Genomic DNA, 18,296 nt, shown 5'->3' on the forward strand with positions numbered 1-18,296 from the left:
AAAAGAAAGGAAACTTCTTACTACGAGTTTGGTTGCTTGAGGTGTTAAAAAGTGCTGATAGAGAGGGTTGAGTCATCAGTTTTCTTCGAAACGTATGCTAGTCTCTCTGACCTTTTACTGGTATTTTCTAATATGTACTGAAATATTCTAACTGGTTAGCCTTGTAAAACTTAGTTGCTGTTGATGGTAAATGACTACTACAGACTATACTATTTATTTGTAGATGTACAAAGGCGAGTGACAGAGAGGGGCTTCTGTCTGCTGCAGACAATTTTCTTTAATAACTTCCTTTTTCAACTTTTAACAGCTGAAAAATATTTCAAGGCTAGCTTCATATCCTTTGTGCTAGTTTGCTTATTTTTTTTTTTTTCTTTCACCTCATCCAGCTCTTTATCATCATTGGAAATAAGAGGGCAAACAGTTTTTGGGCAGGAAATCTTCCTCCAGATGAAGAGTTGCATATGGATGCTCCTGCAGAAAAAAGGATAGCATTCATTACACAAAAATACAAAGAGGGAAAATTCAGGAAAGCACCTTTTCCCTATAAAACCAAGGAACAGTTGAATAAGGTAACACTAGAATGGGTAAGCCCATACCATACCTATTGTATTGTATTTGTGTGCAATTTGGTCGTCTTGTTAAACTGGTGAGAAATAAATTCAGACTCCTAAGTGACATTCTCACAGAGCTGGTTGTTTTAGAGCCTTTACAGGACTCATTTAATGATTTCTTAGTTCCTAGTTTTTCTACTTTGTTTGTTTGTACAAGGTTATGGTACTTATATGGTGCCTGTAGTATGTCTTCCAGAGTCATCAACATGGATCTTTATTTTTCTTCAAATGCACACTCTAGGGATGCAAATTCTTACTTCTTTGCATTCCTTCTTTGTGTTTTTGATATCTTGCATGTCTGAATCTAACATTCCAGTATGTTAGATGATTCAGTGTTATCAATGGTGAAAGCTCATGAAGACTTCTACAGTAGCTTGTAGATAATTGGAAATGAAACAAGCTAAAATTAGCAATGAAAAATGTGTGTTCTTACTATTTCCTTTTACACAACTAACAAATTCTTTACAGTTATAAAGTGGAAAATGCTAAATATAATTATCTATTTCTGTGTAATTTTTGATGTCCATTTGATTGACTTCTAATATCTGTGGATTTTAGTCATGATTGTTTAGGGTTTATGAATATAGAAGAGTTTAAATGCATATATATTACAATGCTAATGCATTCAAGTACGAGTCAAATTGCCTCAGAGGGTATGCACAGATTGTGGGAAGGCAGTAACATTTAAAAGTTACTGTGTTTTGAACTAGAGAGGTCTCATTTGTTCAGTGGTTACTGCGTCAGAAAGAAAGTGTTATTTTCCATACGTTTTATATGTTGTGTGTTAGTCATACACATAAGAAGTTAAAATAAGGGCATATAAGAATAGAATCATAGAATGGTTTGGGTTGGAAGGAACCTTCGAGATCATCTAGTTCCAACCCCCTCTGCCATGGCAGGGACACCTTTTGTTAGACCAGGTTGCTCAAAGCCCCATTTAACCTGGCCTTGAACACTGCCAGGGAGGGGGTGTCCACAACTTCTCTGGGCAACTGCTAGATCTTATACTCACTAAAAAGCAGGGTCTGGTTGAAGCCGTGAAGGTTGAAGGCAACCTTGGCTGCAGTGATCAAGAGATGGAGTTCAGGATCTTGTGCGGTAGGAACAGAATACTAAGCAGGATCACAACCTTGGACTTCAGCAGGGCCAACTTTGGCCTTTTCAAGCAATTGCTAGGGGAAGTCCCATTGCACAGGGTACTAGAAGATAAAAGGGCCCAAGATAGTTGGTTTATATTCAAGGACCATTTTTTCCAAGCTCAAGATTAGAGCATCCCAGTGGGTAGGAAATCAGGAAAGAGAGCCAGGAGACCCGCATGGTTAAAGAGGGAACTAATGGGCAAACTCAAGTGGAAGAAGAGAGTCTATAGATCTTGGAAGGACAGGATGTCCACTTGGGAGGGCTATAAGACTGTTGTCAGAGGAAGTAGGGAGGCAACTAGGAAAGCTAAAGCCTCCTTGGAGTTAAGCCTTGCAGGGGAGATCAAGGATAACAGGAAGGGCTTCTTCAAATACATTGAAGACAAAACTAACACTAGAGGAAATGTAGGCCCACTGTTGAATGAGACAGGTGCCCTGGTGACAGAGGATACTATAAAGGCAGAGTTACTGAATGCCTTCTTTGCCTCTGTCTATACTGCTGGAGATGGTCCTCGGGAGTCCCAGACTCCCGAGGCCCCAGAGGTAGTCAGGATAAAGGAGGAGTTTGACTTGGTTGATGAGGACTGGGTTAGGGATCGATTAAGCAGGCTGGACATACACAAATCCATGAGCCCTCAGCGGGTGCTGAGGGAGCTAACAGAAGTCATTGCTAGACCACTCCCCATCATCTTTGGTAAGTCGTGGGGAACAGGTGCCCGAGGTGCCTGAGGACTGGAGGAAGGCAAATGTCACTCCAGTCTTCAAAAAGGGCAAGAAGGAGGACCTGGGTAACTACAGACCAGTCAGCCTCACCTCCATCCCTGGAAAAGTGATGGAACAACTTATCCTTGGCGCTGTCTTTAGGCATATCAAGGATAAGAGGGTCATTAGGAGCATTCAACATGGCTTCACCAAGGAGAAGTCATGTTTGACCAACCTGATAGCCTTTCATGAAGACATAACAGGTGGATAGATGATGGTAGTGCAGTGAATGTGGTTTGTCTTGATTTCAGTAAAGCATTTGACACAGTCTCCCACAGCATCCTCGCAGCTAAACTGAGAAAGTGTGGTCTGAATGATTGGGTAGTGATTGTGAATTGGTTGAAGGAAATAAGTCAGAGAGTTGTTGTCAATGGGACAGAGTCTAGTTGGAGGCCTGTATCCAGTAGAGTCCGTCGGGGGTTGGTACTGGGACCAGTACTATTCAATATATTCATCAGTGACCTGGATGAGGGAACAGAGTGCACTGTCAGCAAGTTTGCTGATGACACACAACTGGGAGGAGTGGCTGACACACCAGAAGGCTGTGCTGCCACTGAGGGAGACCTAGACAGGCTGGAGATCTGGGCAGGGAGAAATTTAATGAAATACAAGGGCAAGTGTAGAGTCCCATTGCATCTGGGAAAGACCAACCCCATGTACCAGTATAGGTTGGGGACTGAGCTGTTAGAGTAGCATAGGGGAAAGGGACCTGGGGGTCCTGGTGGACAGCAGGATGACCATGAGCCAGCAATGTGCCCTCGTGGACAAGAAGGCCAATGGCATCCTGGGGTGGATTAGAAGGGGTGTGGTCAGTAGGTCGAGAGAGGTTCTTCTCCCCCTCTCCTCTGCCCTGATGAGACCGCATCTGGAATAGTGTGTCCAGTTCTGGGCCCCTCAGTTCAAGAAGGACAGGGAACTGCTTGAAAGAGTCCAGTGCAGAGCTACAAAGGTGATTAAGGGGGTGGAACATCTCCCTTATGATGAAAGGCTGAGGGAGCTGGGTCTCTTTAGCTTGGAGGAGACTGAGGGGTGACCTCATCAGTGTTTATAAATAGGTAAAGGGCGAGTGTCAGGAGGATGGAGCCAGGCTCTTCTCGGTGATGTCCAATGATAGGACAAGGGGCAATGGGTGCAAGCTGGAGCATAGGAGGTTCCACATTAACATAAGGAAAAACTTTTTCACTGTGAGGGTGATAGAGCACTGGAACAGGCTGCCCGGAGAGGTTGTGGAGTCTCCTTCTCTGGAGACATTCAAAGCCCACCTGGACGCATTCCTGTGTGATCTACTCTAGGTGGTCCTGCTCTGGCAGGGGGGTTGGACAAAATGATCTTTCCAAGTCCCTTTCAACCCCTAATGTTCTGTGATTCTGTAACCTATCCCAGTGACTCACCACCCTCACAGTGAAGAATTTCTTCCTAATATCTCATCTAAATCTCCCCTCTTTCAGTTTGCAACCATTACCCCTCATCCTGTTGCTGCAGTCCTTGATCAAGAGTCCCTCACCATCTTTACTGCAGGCCCCTTTCAGGCACTAGAAGGCCACTATAAGGTCTCCCCAGAGCCTTCTCTTCTCCAGGCTGAACAACCCCAACACTCTCAGCCTGTCCTCGTAGAGGAGGTGCTCCAGCCCCCGATCATCTTCGTGGCCCTCCTCTGGACATGGACAGGTCCATGTCCTTCTTGTGCTGGGGGCCACAGAGCTGGACGCAGTGCTGTAGGTGGAGTCTCACCAGGGCAGAGCAGAGGGGGAGAATCCCCTCCCTCGACCTGCTGGCCACGCTTCTTTTGATGCAGCCCAGGATGCGATTTGCTTTCTGGGCTGTCAGTGCACATTGCTGGGTCATGCTCAGTTTTTTGCCCACCAACACCCCCAAGCCCTTCTCTTCAGGGCTGCTCTTGATTCAGTCATGGCCCAGGCTATACCTATGCTTGGGATTGCCCTAACCCAGGTGCACTTGGCCTTGTTGAACTGCGTGAGGTTGAACTGCGTGAGGTTTGCACGGGCCCACCTCTCCAGCCTGTCCAGGTCCGTCTGGATGGCCTTCCTTCCCTCCAGCATGTCGACTGCACCACAGGGCTTGGTGGTGGTGGTAAACCTGCCGTTGTTTGTGAAGTAGTTGTCATTAAAACGCCTCTAGCAAAGGTACAGAATCATCTCACTGTGTAGCTTGAATTTAAGTTTTCTGCATTTCACTGGAATTGGGAACCATTTTTGGAATTCATGGGGAGGTCTTTATGTCTTTGCAAAATAAAACAATTGTATTGTTTTCTGTTTATGGTAGTAGCTCCGCAAAAGACTATTTAATATTGCGACTGTGGACCACAGAAAATACCTCTGTGTTTTACAGGCTTGATTTTTCTGAAGTCTGTGGCTTTTGTTGTTTGGGGGAGGGTGGGGGGGTGGGGGGTGGGAAGGGTGTCTGTCTATCATTTAACTACTGGAAAAAAATATCAGATGTAATGGTCAAATTCTCTATAGAGACATGAAATTACAATGTAGTAAGGTGGTCATTGCCAGGTAATTCTAGACATTTTATTAAACTGTCTGCCCTGTCATCTTCTCATCTTCTGCTTACTGGATGCTTATATGTTTATTAGAGTAGCTGCATTTTAGAGAAGTTCTTTTCTTCTGTTGAGTAACTTCTGCCTTAATAATTTCAGAAAAACTCATTCATTAGCTAAATAATATAAGTACCTATGAAATCACAGAAATTGTTATGGAATAAATTGCTGTAATTGTGTAGCTACTCTTGGTTTTAAGGTTTTGAACCAATATTTTGAAAGAAAAAAATAATTGTTATATTTGTCTGTCTTCATGTATATAAAAATGAAAGGGGAGTTATGTTTTAGAATGTGGTGAGGTCTTTAAATATCAAGGAAGTTGATCATATATGAAGATATCCTAAAAAAATAGTTGCCTTGCTGACTGTGACTTATGTTTTGAAAAACTGCCTATGAATTTCAGTCTGTTTTCTAGTAATAGACTTCAAGGATCAACTCTTGTCTCTTTGGTTGAATTTTTGAGGTCTGAAATAATAAGATTTTTTTCTTTAGTGATTTCATGTGTGAAGGAAAACAAGGAGGGATTTTTCTCGTGAATAAACAACAACATTCCCCGCCAGTTGTATTAATCCATGTTATCTGTCCCAAGTGGAACTTGTGGCAGAGTCATCTTGCAAGGTTTGGATTGATGAAGTTTTCGGGTTTTCTTTTTTTGTTGTTATGCTTTTTTCTAGATTCAGACCATACTTCGTGATTCTTGCTACTTCTCAATGTTTATGGCCTTTGAAAAAGCAGGGGAACTATGTTAGAAATGAAAGGATTTGCATCTAAATTACATGTACTTGTTGCCAATAACTTTCTAATTTAAACAGACTCCTTATTTTCCCTCTCCATGATAAGGCCCTGTGTGCTGCTGTAGTTAAACAAGATGTGCTAGAAACTCTGATGTTGCTATTTAGTGGGGCAGATGCTATGTGTGCCACTGGAGACCCTCTTTACAGTACTCCATACTTACTAGCCAAGAAAGCTGGACAAAGACTGCAAATGGAATTCCTGTACCACAATAAGTTCTCAGGTAGGATACATTCTCTTCGCTTTGATCTTCTAATTTTATAATGATCAAAAAGGAAGGAAGGAATTGTGAAGAAAAATTGGCATTGAGTTGAACAACAGTGGTATAACAGAGGGGGAGTTGTGATGGCGTTAACTGTATTTCAGTGGACAGTGAATGTAATCGTCTACAGGTTACTTTTCCTCAGACAGCAAATTTAGGACTTAAAAAAAAATAATAAAAGAGCCAGTGATAACTCACAGACCCTCATACCCTTATTTATAACACAGAAGAACAACATCATCTGCTCTGCCAATATTATCAAGGTTTTACCAGAAAAAATGGATGTATACAGTTAACATGTATCCAAAGTATTTGTCTGGGGCTTTATTTCTTCTTAAAAATCATTTGAATTGGTATGTACCACTACTGCACACAGACTTACCTGTTTTTTTTACAAACTCTCCTCCCATAATAAAACTCACCTTTTGAACCTGTAGTATAATGTATCCCAGTAAACTATCTTTTTTTCAGATTGCAGCTTCAGTTACAGCTTGGAGCGCATGATAAACTTTGGCCTTCAAAGTCAACGGTTCTGGTTGCAGTGTGACTGTTATGTGGCTCTTGAAAACAGAAAGCTGTTCTTAAAAATAAATAAATAAATAAATTGTAGAGTGTGGCTGTGCCTGAGCTTACCTTTTAAAAGTGCCACACAGTGTCTGAAGCAGTCTGGGAGTGAAAGTTCACATGCAGATTTACACTGGGAAAAAAATAATTATGCTATACTGCAGCCAGCATTGTGGACATACTCCTGGACCAACTTTCCTGCTGCATAGGCTGAATGATGGAAGTTTTAGTGGGAAACACAGGAACGATTTAGGGCTTCCTAGAGCAAACACGGTGCCTTAAGTTCTGCCTGGGCATTGCTCTGTCATAAGTGCCAGGAACTGGATCAGAGGATGTAGAGCTTAGTCACTGTGCAAACAGACAGCTATGGCTTTTTTGCTAGCTATGCTCTCAAGTGCTCCTGAGGCTGTAGAAGGAAGTTTGCTTGTCTTGGCTCTGTTATTTCTACTTTTAGCCATCCAGCCAAGGCAGCATCACCATGTGCTGGTGCTAGTGTTTGTTCTCTTCAGAGAAAGGAAGGTCATTGCAGGTTGACAGTGGTTCTCCAAATCATTCTCTGTCTGCTGCCAGAGTTGGTGGTAAACTTCTAGATAAGCCCTCAAGTGAAACAATTCCCTTCTGTTGAAGTATGTTACGTAAGGGATGGAAACAAAAGCTTAGTACACCAGAAAACTGTAGTTTAGATTACATTGGCAAGCAGTAGTACACAATGGCAATGTTTTAACAAATGTAAACCAGTGTTTTTTTGATTAATATGTAAGAATTTTACTCTAATTATAAAAATAAGTCAGTAAGATATGTTTGTGTGGTAGTAAAGATATTGCAGAACAGCTACATATCTACAGATACGCAGTAAGAAAGACCTGTGGAAAAATGGTTATAACTGATGTAACTGGAGTTCTGTATGTTACTTACTCCTTTGTGTTTTAATAGATTTCCCAAACTATGATACTTGTTTTGAAAGTGGCTTCTCTGAAGATTCTTCACATTCCACCTTTCTTTGTGAATTCTTATATAAAGTTTCTTCTAATACTGCTAAGCTTCTTACAGAGAAGAAATTAAAAGAAGGTATTTCACTTTTACTTTATGCATTTGAATAATACATGAATATGTATGGTCTGGATGAATTTGGTTCTTTTTAACTTCTTCTATTACTTTTTAAAAGATAAAATGTCTTTGATGTGACTTAGCCTATTTTGATTCGGTAGACCCCTTTCAGATAAAGAAAATACTGATTGTCTTGATCTCTTTATTCAGTGGTTGACAGAGGACGAAAACTGCACTGCTGAGAAATTATTCAGTTAAGAACAGTCATCGATAAATAAAAACCACTCAGAAGCACTTCTTACTCTAATTATATTTAGATGGATGCTACTAACTGCCAGAAAGTAGTCTCCATTTAAAATTATGATATTCCAGAAATCGTTTAAAAGTATCACTGACTTTTTAGAGAGAATCCAAAAGGCTAGTGCCCAGGATATTTCTCAGTCTGAGAAATATTAGAAGTCTTCCAAGCAGAAATGAGCACTTTCAACAACTTTAAAACAAATTGAGCTTTGTGGGGTGAAAATGTGTGTATATCACAGTAGGTGTGCATGGTCTTCTGTAGATATCGGTCTTCTGTGATATCGTGTTTGGCTTTGTTTTTTTTTTTTCTGGGGATAGATGTTATCAGGTAATTTTCTTGGCTTTTTTGTTCCTTTTTCTCCCCGGTTGTGTTCCTGTATTTTTCTTCCATCTAAATGAACAAATTGTGTGGATTTTTAAAATCTGGTCTGATTTATAGTTGAGTTTATTGCTCCTAAAATTTTGACACTGCCTCCTGTGTCAGTATATACATATTTTTGTATGTTTATGTCCATATTCTCATGGTGTATGCCTTTAAGATCCTTAGTAGAGATTATAGCATGTTAAAGCGTATAACTCCGGTTTAAATATGCTTTTGAGGGATCTATATGTTAGTCTGGGTCCAAATTCTTCAAAGCATTGGGTTATCAACAGAACTAATACCTGATCACAGGCATTTCCCTGCAACTTTTCAGTGGTTGACAAAGACGCTTGTTGTGGCAGAGGACTGCTGCTGGACAGGACTTTCTTCAGGATTGTTCTGAAACTGCACTGAGCTTATTCAGGAAAGAAAGGAGTAACTGCTAACGTCACTAGTACTTGCTCTAAGTTGCAGACCTTATCTTCTGTGCTGACAATATCTATATTTGTAAAAAAAAAATAATTAAAAAAAAAAAAGACAGCCCCACTAAGAGAAGTAGAGAGCAGATACTACTGGTTTCTTCTAACACGATGGTGTGTTAGAAGTGCAGTATGAGTTTGTAAATACCTGTATAGAATTGAAGATTTTGCTATTAATGCTCACAGAATGTCTTCTGTAGTAATTTTTTGGGGCGTTGCAGTAAGAGTGAGTGTCAGTAGTAGGATGCCTTAAAAGTATTTGTGAAGAAAGCCCTAAGACAAGAAACAACTGCATTTTGACTGTCTTCCATGATAAGTTTTTAGTGGACAGAAATGAAGCTTCTTGGAAAGGTTGTAGTCTATTGCTGAGGAACATACAGTAAATGGAAAGGAATGAGATTTCTCTCAGCTCAGCTGTTGGGCTCTGAAATTTTGATAGTGTCTCGTAGACGGTAGATGTTCTGCTGCTTGTTTTTTTAGGGAGATTTTATTTTGGGTGTTTGTGTGCTTTGTTTTTGCATTAATGTTGTATTACCCGTGTGTTTGTCAGGACTGATGTTTCTGGGATGGGTGCTTTACAGATACATAGTAAGGTAGGTTTCCCTGACCATTTGCAGTTCAAGATGACAAATGACAAATGGGACAAGGGAAGAAGATGTAATAGTAACATCCTTTCAACAACAACAAAAAAAACCCTGCAATTTTGAATTAGAAACTGCTTTTGCCTGAGGGCTCTAATATATCTCAGCCATGTGTAAGAAGTATTATGACAAAAGGGGTTTTTCGATGGTATTTAAAATGTAAAACACATGATCTTTTTTTCCTTTCTATATTGAATTTTTTTTTCCCTACATCAAGAACTCTTTCTACCTTTATAAAATGTCATTAACATGAAGTAACATGGGATATGCACATCACAGATTGTTGGGAATAAGTGGTGGTAATATTTTTTTTCATTCTTACTGTCTTTAGAAAGTAATTTGATGGTTGTAATACTAATGTATGAGATACAGTTTCAGTTCCCTCCTCTGCCTGTAAAGATTCAAATAAGAATGTCACATTACCCCCCCAAAATTACCTAGCTGTTCAGTTCTAGAAAAGAGAAATAAGCTCTCCTGTTGAAGCAGTTCTGACTTGCTGCGAACTAATTAAATTCTCACTGGGCCAGAGAGGGAGCACCATTCTCTCACCAGGGATTACAGCACTTGTCTAAATTTTGGGCCCTGACCCAAAGTACGCTGGGCTTTTGACCTACTGATTTTAATTTATTTATTTTTTAATGCTGTTTGTGGAAAGGACTGCAAGCCAGAATCCTGTTAAGCTGTCCAACCATTAAAGTAGAGTTCGGTTCTTCCTCAGTGTTACAAATCTCTGAGGCAGTTGTCAGCCTTGCCTTTAGTGCCAAGGGATGAAAATTTAAGTGCTGTGTTTGTTGTCACAGAAAACTGTTAATGCTTTTTGGGCTGAGCCCTAATGGTAAAACAACACTGAAATCGTTCAGTGCTGTGAATTGAACCCAGGTTTTATAACAACGTCTGGAAGTACAGTCCAGTTTTTCATTATGTGTGTTTTGGAGCAGGAGTAAGCCAACTTTGGGTGTACTTCTCATTAGAGCATCATCAGCGGTTTCACCAGAGGTGCATAACTGAGGAAAGTTGTTGTTAGTTAATGACTGTAGGTGATCAGCAGGAAGACAGCTCTAACATTGATGCTATTCTCATGTGGTGGATCAAAAAGTAAAGGTTAGAGGTTTAGTGGCTCAGGTTTGATTTATTTATATTTTTTTTTCCCTTCTGTTTTTAGTATAAAAGGAGCTATGTTAAAAGCCTTGGTGTTTCAGAATCGTCCTTGAGAGTTGTAACAGTTTAATGAATATTGAAGCAGTGAGTTTTTTGTAGAATAGGCTTTGGGGGATGGGACGGGGAAATCTAGGGGGAAAAAAAAACACTAAACAATCAAAAACTCCAAGTTTGGTGCTCAACTTGTGTAAACCTACACATTTTTGAATTCTTTATCTTATGTTTATTTTAGTATTTAAAGTATCTATTTAGACAGAATATAGATAGAACTAGATAGCAAGTTGCATGATACAAATAAATAATAATAGTGTTTTACTATTTTATTATTAAAGGGATTTATAAAACATGTATAAATCATATAGCAAATAGCAGGAAAACTAATTGGATGAGATATCAGATAAAACACTAAGTATTGACTAACTAAAACTGCAGTTTGTTTTTTTTTTTGTTTGACTTCTGTGTTTTGTTTTTTTTTTCCAGAGCTGCTTTACCAAACTCTCACAAATACTTTACCAGAATATTTGCAGCTGTATAGGCATTTTAAGACTGTGGAAATAGAGTTTTTTCTCTTAGGACCACTTCTCTGCAGTGGTGGGAATAGTTACACCTCAAGTTATATTATAAGAACTAGATGTAAGCAAGAATGAATGCATGAATATTTTGAGTAGCAAGTATTCATTAATATGCTATGTCATGTGCTGTGTTCATATTTTAGTTTTATAAGAGGGAGTAGACATTAGGTCTTAAAACTTTTAAGTTGCTCTGCAGATTGTCTTCTACCTTGCTTGTTTGTTTTTTTTTTTTAAAAAAAAAAAAGCATGGATAGCAATTACTAGATACTCCGATTATATCTAATTGGAAGTAATTTGAAGATAGAATTCCTAACTAATTTAAATGTACTTAGCAACTGTAAATAGTTATGCATTGAAAGCACCCCCCAAATACTAGCATTCTGTAAACTACAGTGTTGCTAAATGAATTTACCCTTGCCAGGTATATATGTGAATAGCAACAAGAGAGATCTCCGATTCATTCTCTTGTGAACATGCCATCCTGAAATGGCTATAGCTGCCGCCTGTCTATGATGTGTCCATTTATCTCCCCCAGTATGTGGGAATAAATTCTGTAAAACTTCATTACTATCTGACACTTGGGCCTGCAGTAGGAGAGAATTGAGTTCAACCACCGATGTACTTAGAAAGGGCAATTCTATTAGTTTTTCTGTTCTTCAGTTTGTCATCCTGTACTATTTTGGTAATATTTTTCCTTGTGTTTTCTAGTAGTGAGCAATGGATATAAGTTCTGGTATGCATGACATTGTTTTTTCTAGACTAGTTGAAAGGCTTAAATTATGACAGCGATCTTGTGACGGTGAGCGGACACCCAAGCATTACCAAACAGTGGAAGACAGATTGACTTGGTCTTGGTCTCTCATTCCAGTAACATCAAAGAAAGAGTAGCCCTTTTTTTTGCTGCTGCATATCATGATTTGCTCACTCATTTTGCTATCAGCTCCTGTCAGAACATGTTGTTCTTGTAGCTTTCAGTGTTTTTAACTTTGTATCATGTTTTGGTTTTGCTTCCTTAACTCTCTGCTGCTAAACAGAGGTATTGTGTACTAGCTCTTCCCTTATCAAGTTCCACAGCAAGTGAAATAGAAGCTGTATACAATGGTAGTGTTAACTTATGAAGCGATTTAATATACTCATAAAGTAAAAATAAGTGTGTTAAATTTTGAAATATTCTTTTCTTAAATTACCGTGTACTAGAGTTTCTGTAGGTTAAGTACTATCAACACAGACATGGCCTACTGAAGTCAGTGAGACTGAGATTTCATCATAAATGTGTGACTGTTACAACAGAGCTGTGCATCCTGTGAGGCAACTTCTGTAGCAAGAGGTAATTTTTATTATTATGCTAACTGACATTTCTATTATTTCTTTAATCACAGATTGCAACAAAAGATGGTGCACTTTGGAAAGTGGCTTTCTGAGCTACTATGAAAATGATAAAACTACCGCTCCTAATGGTATGATTGACATCAATGAAGTTATCTGTCTTGTAGTGCACAAGTCAGACTACTTTTTAAATAGAGGGTAGGTTCCCAAATTAATATTTCAATATACAAACTCAAGTATTTCAAAGATTTTCTGCTGCGTTTTCAGAGCTGTTCATTTGTTCCTGAATTTTGAGCATGCAATGTAGAAAAAAAGCTGAATTGGTTTGTGGTGACTTCAAGAAATAAGTGCTGAGTGGTATTTGGTGGTTTTAAAAATTTTTTTTAATAGTGATATAGTGAAAATGTTAGGGTAATTTAAAAGGGCAGCATAAATTAGATACATCTGTTTCTTATTAAAACTGTAATGCATATTCTCAATGCTTAAAGGTTACATGATAAGTTGAACAATTAATACTCTTCTTTTTTTTTTTTTTTTTTTTTTTTTCCCTTCTGGGATTGACCTCTGCCTCAAGCCAAAACTCTTGCTTCTTTTCTTGCTGGTAATAATGCAGCAGATTAGAGTTCTCCAGAATGCTTTCAGTTTTGGTCACAGATCTATTGGTCTTTGGAACCCATTCTTTTTTCCGCAACTGAGGACAACACTGTAACTGCGGGACATTGTGTTAGTTTGAAGATAGATTTTTTTTATGGTTTTGTTTTTCTTTTCTAACTCTCTCTCATCTAGTTTGTACATTAAAAGTGTCATGTGGAGATTAACCTAAATTTGAGTTGCATCCCAGTGATACTTGATTTCTTCAGGGCAACATTTTTGTTTAAACTATACTTTGGATCTAGCATACTCCACCACAGTTCCTTTTAAATTTCTGTGTGTGTGTGTGTATGTAAAATACAAGATCTTTCTACAGTGTAATACGGTAATGCTTGTAGTTACAAAGCAAAAGTGTCTGCAAAAAACCCCAGTCTATTCAGTAAGCTTCTGGAAAAGATAATGGGAAGAAAAGACTTTAGCTATTACAGAGATAAAGGGTGTTCAGAGGGGAGAAATCCTGAAGCATGGTGATGCCTCAACATGCTATAAAATACAGTGGAAAAGGTCTTCACTATTCTGCAGTAGCATAGCTTTGTGGTATCCACAAAAAAGAAAAATAGCACTTTCTATCATCAAATCTAACTTATTGCTTGCTACATTCCCAAATGGTTCCACTTCAGGATAGTACCTAAATTAAAAACATGTTGACTGAATATTTCGCTTTTAGGGAATGACATCCTGCTGTGCTTTACCGGCAATGGGGTAGTTTTATGAGAAACTTCCCTTAATTTGGTATTTCATGTAGTGAAACAATTGGTCCTTAAAATGACTATTCTATTAGTCAGAATTAAGTATTTACGTTTAAATTTCAAAGTGTTCATTAAAAATGGGAGAAATGAACATGAGTCAGCTCTCTAGGTTTAGACAAATCTCATTTTCCAGCATTGAAAGGAAAAACCATACTCATTCTGTTTGGATTCTAGGGAGAGGTCACAGAAGAAATCATACTATAAATTGGTGAACCGTTATTTATAAGTTAAAGACTGACCCTAAGTCCAACAAGAATGTTACTTTCCAAATGTCACACCAATTTCAACTGGTTTGCTTTTCCTTCTTTTACTATTCTTATTATTTGTCAGTTAAAAATGGAAAAACAGGGTCCATCTGTTTAAATAATGATATAACTTTTAAAAACAAGAAAACCAAGAATCAACCCCCCCAAACTTCAAAGAACTTCTTGAGCTACAGCAACTTCAAAGGGTAGTCATAAACATGACAGAACCAAACTCTTCTTGGTGGTGGCAGGTGATACAAGGGGTGGCAGCAACTATGCATTTCACCCTAGGAAGTTCAGGCTGTATGACAGGAAAAGCCTCTTCTTTAGAAGCGTGGTAGACAACAGGAACAGGTTGCTGAGACAAACAGGACTCTCCGTCCTTGAAGGTCTTCAAGGCTTTTCATTGCTGTTGTGATCTGTGGTTAGTGATAGTCCTGCTTTGATCAGGAGATTATAGCAAATGACATCTAAAAGTCCCTTTGAACCAACATTTCTACGATTCTGTGGTAACTTCTTTACAACTTCCTGTTCAATGAGTTGGTCTGTTTATATTAACCCTAAACAAAATGATTGGATGCATGACAGAAATATACTTGCTGGAATCACATGAATTTTCAAAAGCAAAAAATTTGCTGTGGATTTTAATGACTATATGTAAACATTTTTATTAATGTCAGAATTACTGAAAAAACGATTACGCAGTAGCCTCTAAACACTTATTGACCTGAAAAGCACTTAAATCATGTTATGTTATAAAATACTCTGTTATTAGCTGTGTTGTACTTGTAAGATTGGAGGAGAAATGCAAATGTATTCCATTGCATAGGTATGAAATAATGAAAAAATAGAGAGAGAAATGGGATTCGTGTGTGTCTACTGTTATGAAGACTAAATACAGCTGCCTTTTCCCTCTTGCTTGCTTTAGGGACATCTTTACCTTTGAAATCTACTTAATGTCAGAACGTGTTTTTTTATTTGGAGCTGAAACTGCATATTCACAAAGAAAATGGACTTGGGCAATAGCTAAGGTAATACTGATAATTATCTTTCCCAGTTAGGCCAGGCGCCTTTGCACAAAGAATAAAGTATCATTGTTAGCTTAAAAACCTCTGTGAAGCCATTCTTAGTGAATACTGATCTATCTTTGTGTAAAGGTTTCTTGTACAGCGGGAAGAAATAACTTCTGTGATTTAAGGTTGGAAAAAGATAATAAAATAAAATGTAAAAGGAATTGAAGCAACATTTTAATGCTGATCTTAAGAATATATTAAAGGTGTTCTGGTATAAAGACATAGAGTATTTGAATTTTTCAGCTGTTTATAGTCTCAGTTCTATTCTTTTATTTGCTGAAACAGAATTCATAAAGCAGTACTGTATTGTATATAGTACAAAATGCTAATAGTCACGTTACTAATTAAATCAGTTGTAGTTTAAAAAGTAAAAGCATTTGAATCGTAGAGTATGAATAGAAAAAATGTTATACTTGATTTTGTAATTTAAAGTTACCATATATATGGGTTTATGAATGATAAATCTGAAAGTCTATTTTTTTTACTGTAACTTTCATCCTTGAATCTTATAGATTTGCAATGTCTTGATTTGTTGGGATTTTTTTTAGGGGAAGAGGGTTTTGTTTCTTCATCTGACTCACTCAATTTTCTTTGGTAGCATTTTGTTCCCCCTGTGGCTGAATGCTTATTAGAGAGAGACTGTGACCTGATTGGCCAGCTGTACTACAAAGATTGCCATAACCTGGATCATTGGAGAAAAGGCTGGTTTGCTATAGAGAAGTCAAGCCTTTATTTTTGTCTCGAAATGGAGAATGCTGAAGAAGATTCCATATATCTAAGAAGGTTGCAAGAACTAAGTAAGAATTTTGCTTAACGTTTAGAATTCAGGAAATACTCTACGGAATTAATTCACTGTTAAGGACATTTCTGTTACATTTTAAAGTCATAAATATTAGGGAGCTTAGTAACTATTCCTTTGCATAAGCCAGATGCTTTTCCAACTGTCTTCTAAATATGGAGTTGATAAAGTTCTGCCTTGGATTTTTTTCCTTACTTAGTGGCACACACTAGAGAGATTTTTCACAGCTTCATAATGAATGAAGACAAGTTTTGTTCCAGTTGCAGCGGTATCTTTCATACAAGAGTACAGAATTGAATAATAATATATAACTGTTTGGGATTGTCTCATGTTTTTGACAGGGCAGAAATACTCGCTTCAGAACATGTTCTTGAGATGATTGACAGGCCTAGTTTTAAAATACTCAAATGTACTGGAAAAATTATAATTCTCTTGGAAAACTATTTCACAGACTAATAGACTTTTCTGGTTTTTTTGAAGCTAAAAATATTCTTTGCTCAATATCATGACGTGGAAAGATAAGAATGGTCTTCTATAACCAATTTTATGTCTTTGTCTGTAATTGTGTTCCAAATCCTCGTTAAGCACATCTGCCCTACTTGGTTTTATATTGAACAAGGCAGTATGTTTTGTTGGAAAGTAAAAATAATTTGAGATTATGTTAAAGTAACATTGAGTAGGTAATTTAGCTCTTTATTGATGATCCTCTTTGTAAATGCTGTCTGATTGTGAACTATTTTGCAGGAACTTGCCTAAATGCCATTGGGCTTTCTATAGTTTATTTACTGCCACCTTACATTTGCTGTGAATAACACTGTGAAGGTGGTTTTTAGTCAGGACTATTTTTATGCTTCTAGCTATCTTTTTACTTGTGAATACTTTTTGATCTTGATTCAGAATTAAAAGCTTAGGCAGTAGGAGAAGTGCTTCTGATACTAGTTTTGATGATGCAAATGTAAGTGCTCCTACACTAATCATATGAGCATCCAAAATCTGTGTCTATTTCAAGTAGAGAAGTGAAACACACTTTTTAACCATTTAGTCATTTTTGCCTGATTTTTGATTTTAAAATATTAGCATAACAGAGTTGGATTTCTTAGAAATATGATATATCCATACTCCTATCTTTTGTTTGTTTTCTGGTTTCCCTAACATAAATCTGCTCCACTATTAAGATTGAATTGTATAACTGAAACTTGCCAAATAATGAATCATCAGTGGAAGTACAGTCATTGTCTGTGGAAGTACAGTCAATAGTCATATCATTACCTTCATATTTGACTCGGTAAATTTAAATGAGGCCAGGAGTGTGTGTGATACAAAACCATCATATAACATGCATCGCAATCTGTTTATTTAGCTTCATTGATATTCAGGACTTTACTGTCTCTGGGAATTAGTTGAGGTAAGATATGGATTATACATGACCTAAATGTTAAAATAATTAACTTTACAGAATTTTGAATTAGTAAACAGATTGCATTTGATTTACAGTTTTTAGTATAGAGCACAGTATACTTTATAAGTACTGTTACTGGAAACTATCCAGATGTGTTTTCTGTATTATGTATAATGTAGGTGTTTTGCAGGGTGCTTATTTTAGCAGGAATAGCATAAGGGAACATAAAGAAGGGTAGCAGTGATCTTCACAGTATAACATATCACTCGTGTTATGTTATTATAAATATTTGCAGCCATTAGGATGGAAGTTAAATTAATGGATTCAAATATCCAGCGTACTTCTGATTCATTGTCTTCTAAAACTTGTATTTACAAGCTTACTTTTAATATAATAAAACACTGTATCATGTTTTCACATTAAAAAGTACCTGTTGAACCTTTCTTTATCATTTTCTGTATTAATTTGTCTTACAAATGTGAGGGTATTTTGGGGAGTTTTGTTTCTATTCTCAGCATTTATTTGAAATGTTTAAGTATTCCTTGCTCCTTTTGACAGTGAAGATCATTTGAAAAAACATGTCTATGTGTGCATGCATGTATGTGTGTGTCTATATATATGTGTGTGTAGATAATATGGATGTGCATGTGTTTTGTTTTCAGCAATCAGTAGTGTGATGCAAAATGGAGAGAAAATAGATGTCCTGCTGCTTGTTGAAAAAGGAAGGTAAGGTTCCCATCTGAATTAAGCTTTGATCTGCTTTTATATTGATGTCGTAGAATTCTTGCTGATCAGTCATGGAG

The 18,296-nt window shown here is 37.6% G+C and overlaps 1 protein-coding gene across 3 annotated transcripts in view; it reads left to right on the forward strand.

The window, feature by feature from the left end:
- The window catches only part of ARAP2 (ArfGAP with RhoGAP domain, ankyrin repeat and PH domain 2), a 126,846-nt gene that overhangs the window by 54,212 nt on the left and 54,338 nt on the right, over positions 1 to 18,296 (forward strand). For all 3 annotated transcript variants that reach the window (XM_086463957.1, XM_086463956.1, XM_086463955.1), the window contains exons 12-18: positions 387 to 569; positions 5,916 to 6,090; positions 7,627 to 7,761; positions 12,631 to 12,775; positions 15,151 to 15,253; positions 15,894 to 16,092; positions 18,156 to 18,219. In XM_086463957.1, the coding sequence (XP_086320083.1) occupies positions 387 to 569; positions 5,916 to 6,090; positions 7,627 to 7,761; positions 12,631 to 12,775; positions 15,151 to 15,253; positions 15,894 to 16,092; positions 18,156 to 18,219 (1,004 nt within the window). The remainder of the gene's footprint in view (positions 1 to 386; positions 570 to 5,915; positions 6,091 to 7,626; positions 7,762 to 12,630; positions 12,776 to 15,150; positions 15,254 to 15,893; positions 16,093 to 18,155; positions 18,220 to 18,296) is intronic.

This window comes from Leptosomus discolor, chromosome 4, assembly GCF_034619465.1.
Source record: "Leptosomus discolor isolate bLepDis1 chromosome 4, bLepDis1.hap2, whole genome shotgun sequence".
NCBI classification, from domain to species: Eukaryota; Metazoa; Chordata; class Aves; order Leptosomiformes; family Leptosomidae; genus Leptosomus; species Leptosomus discolor.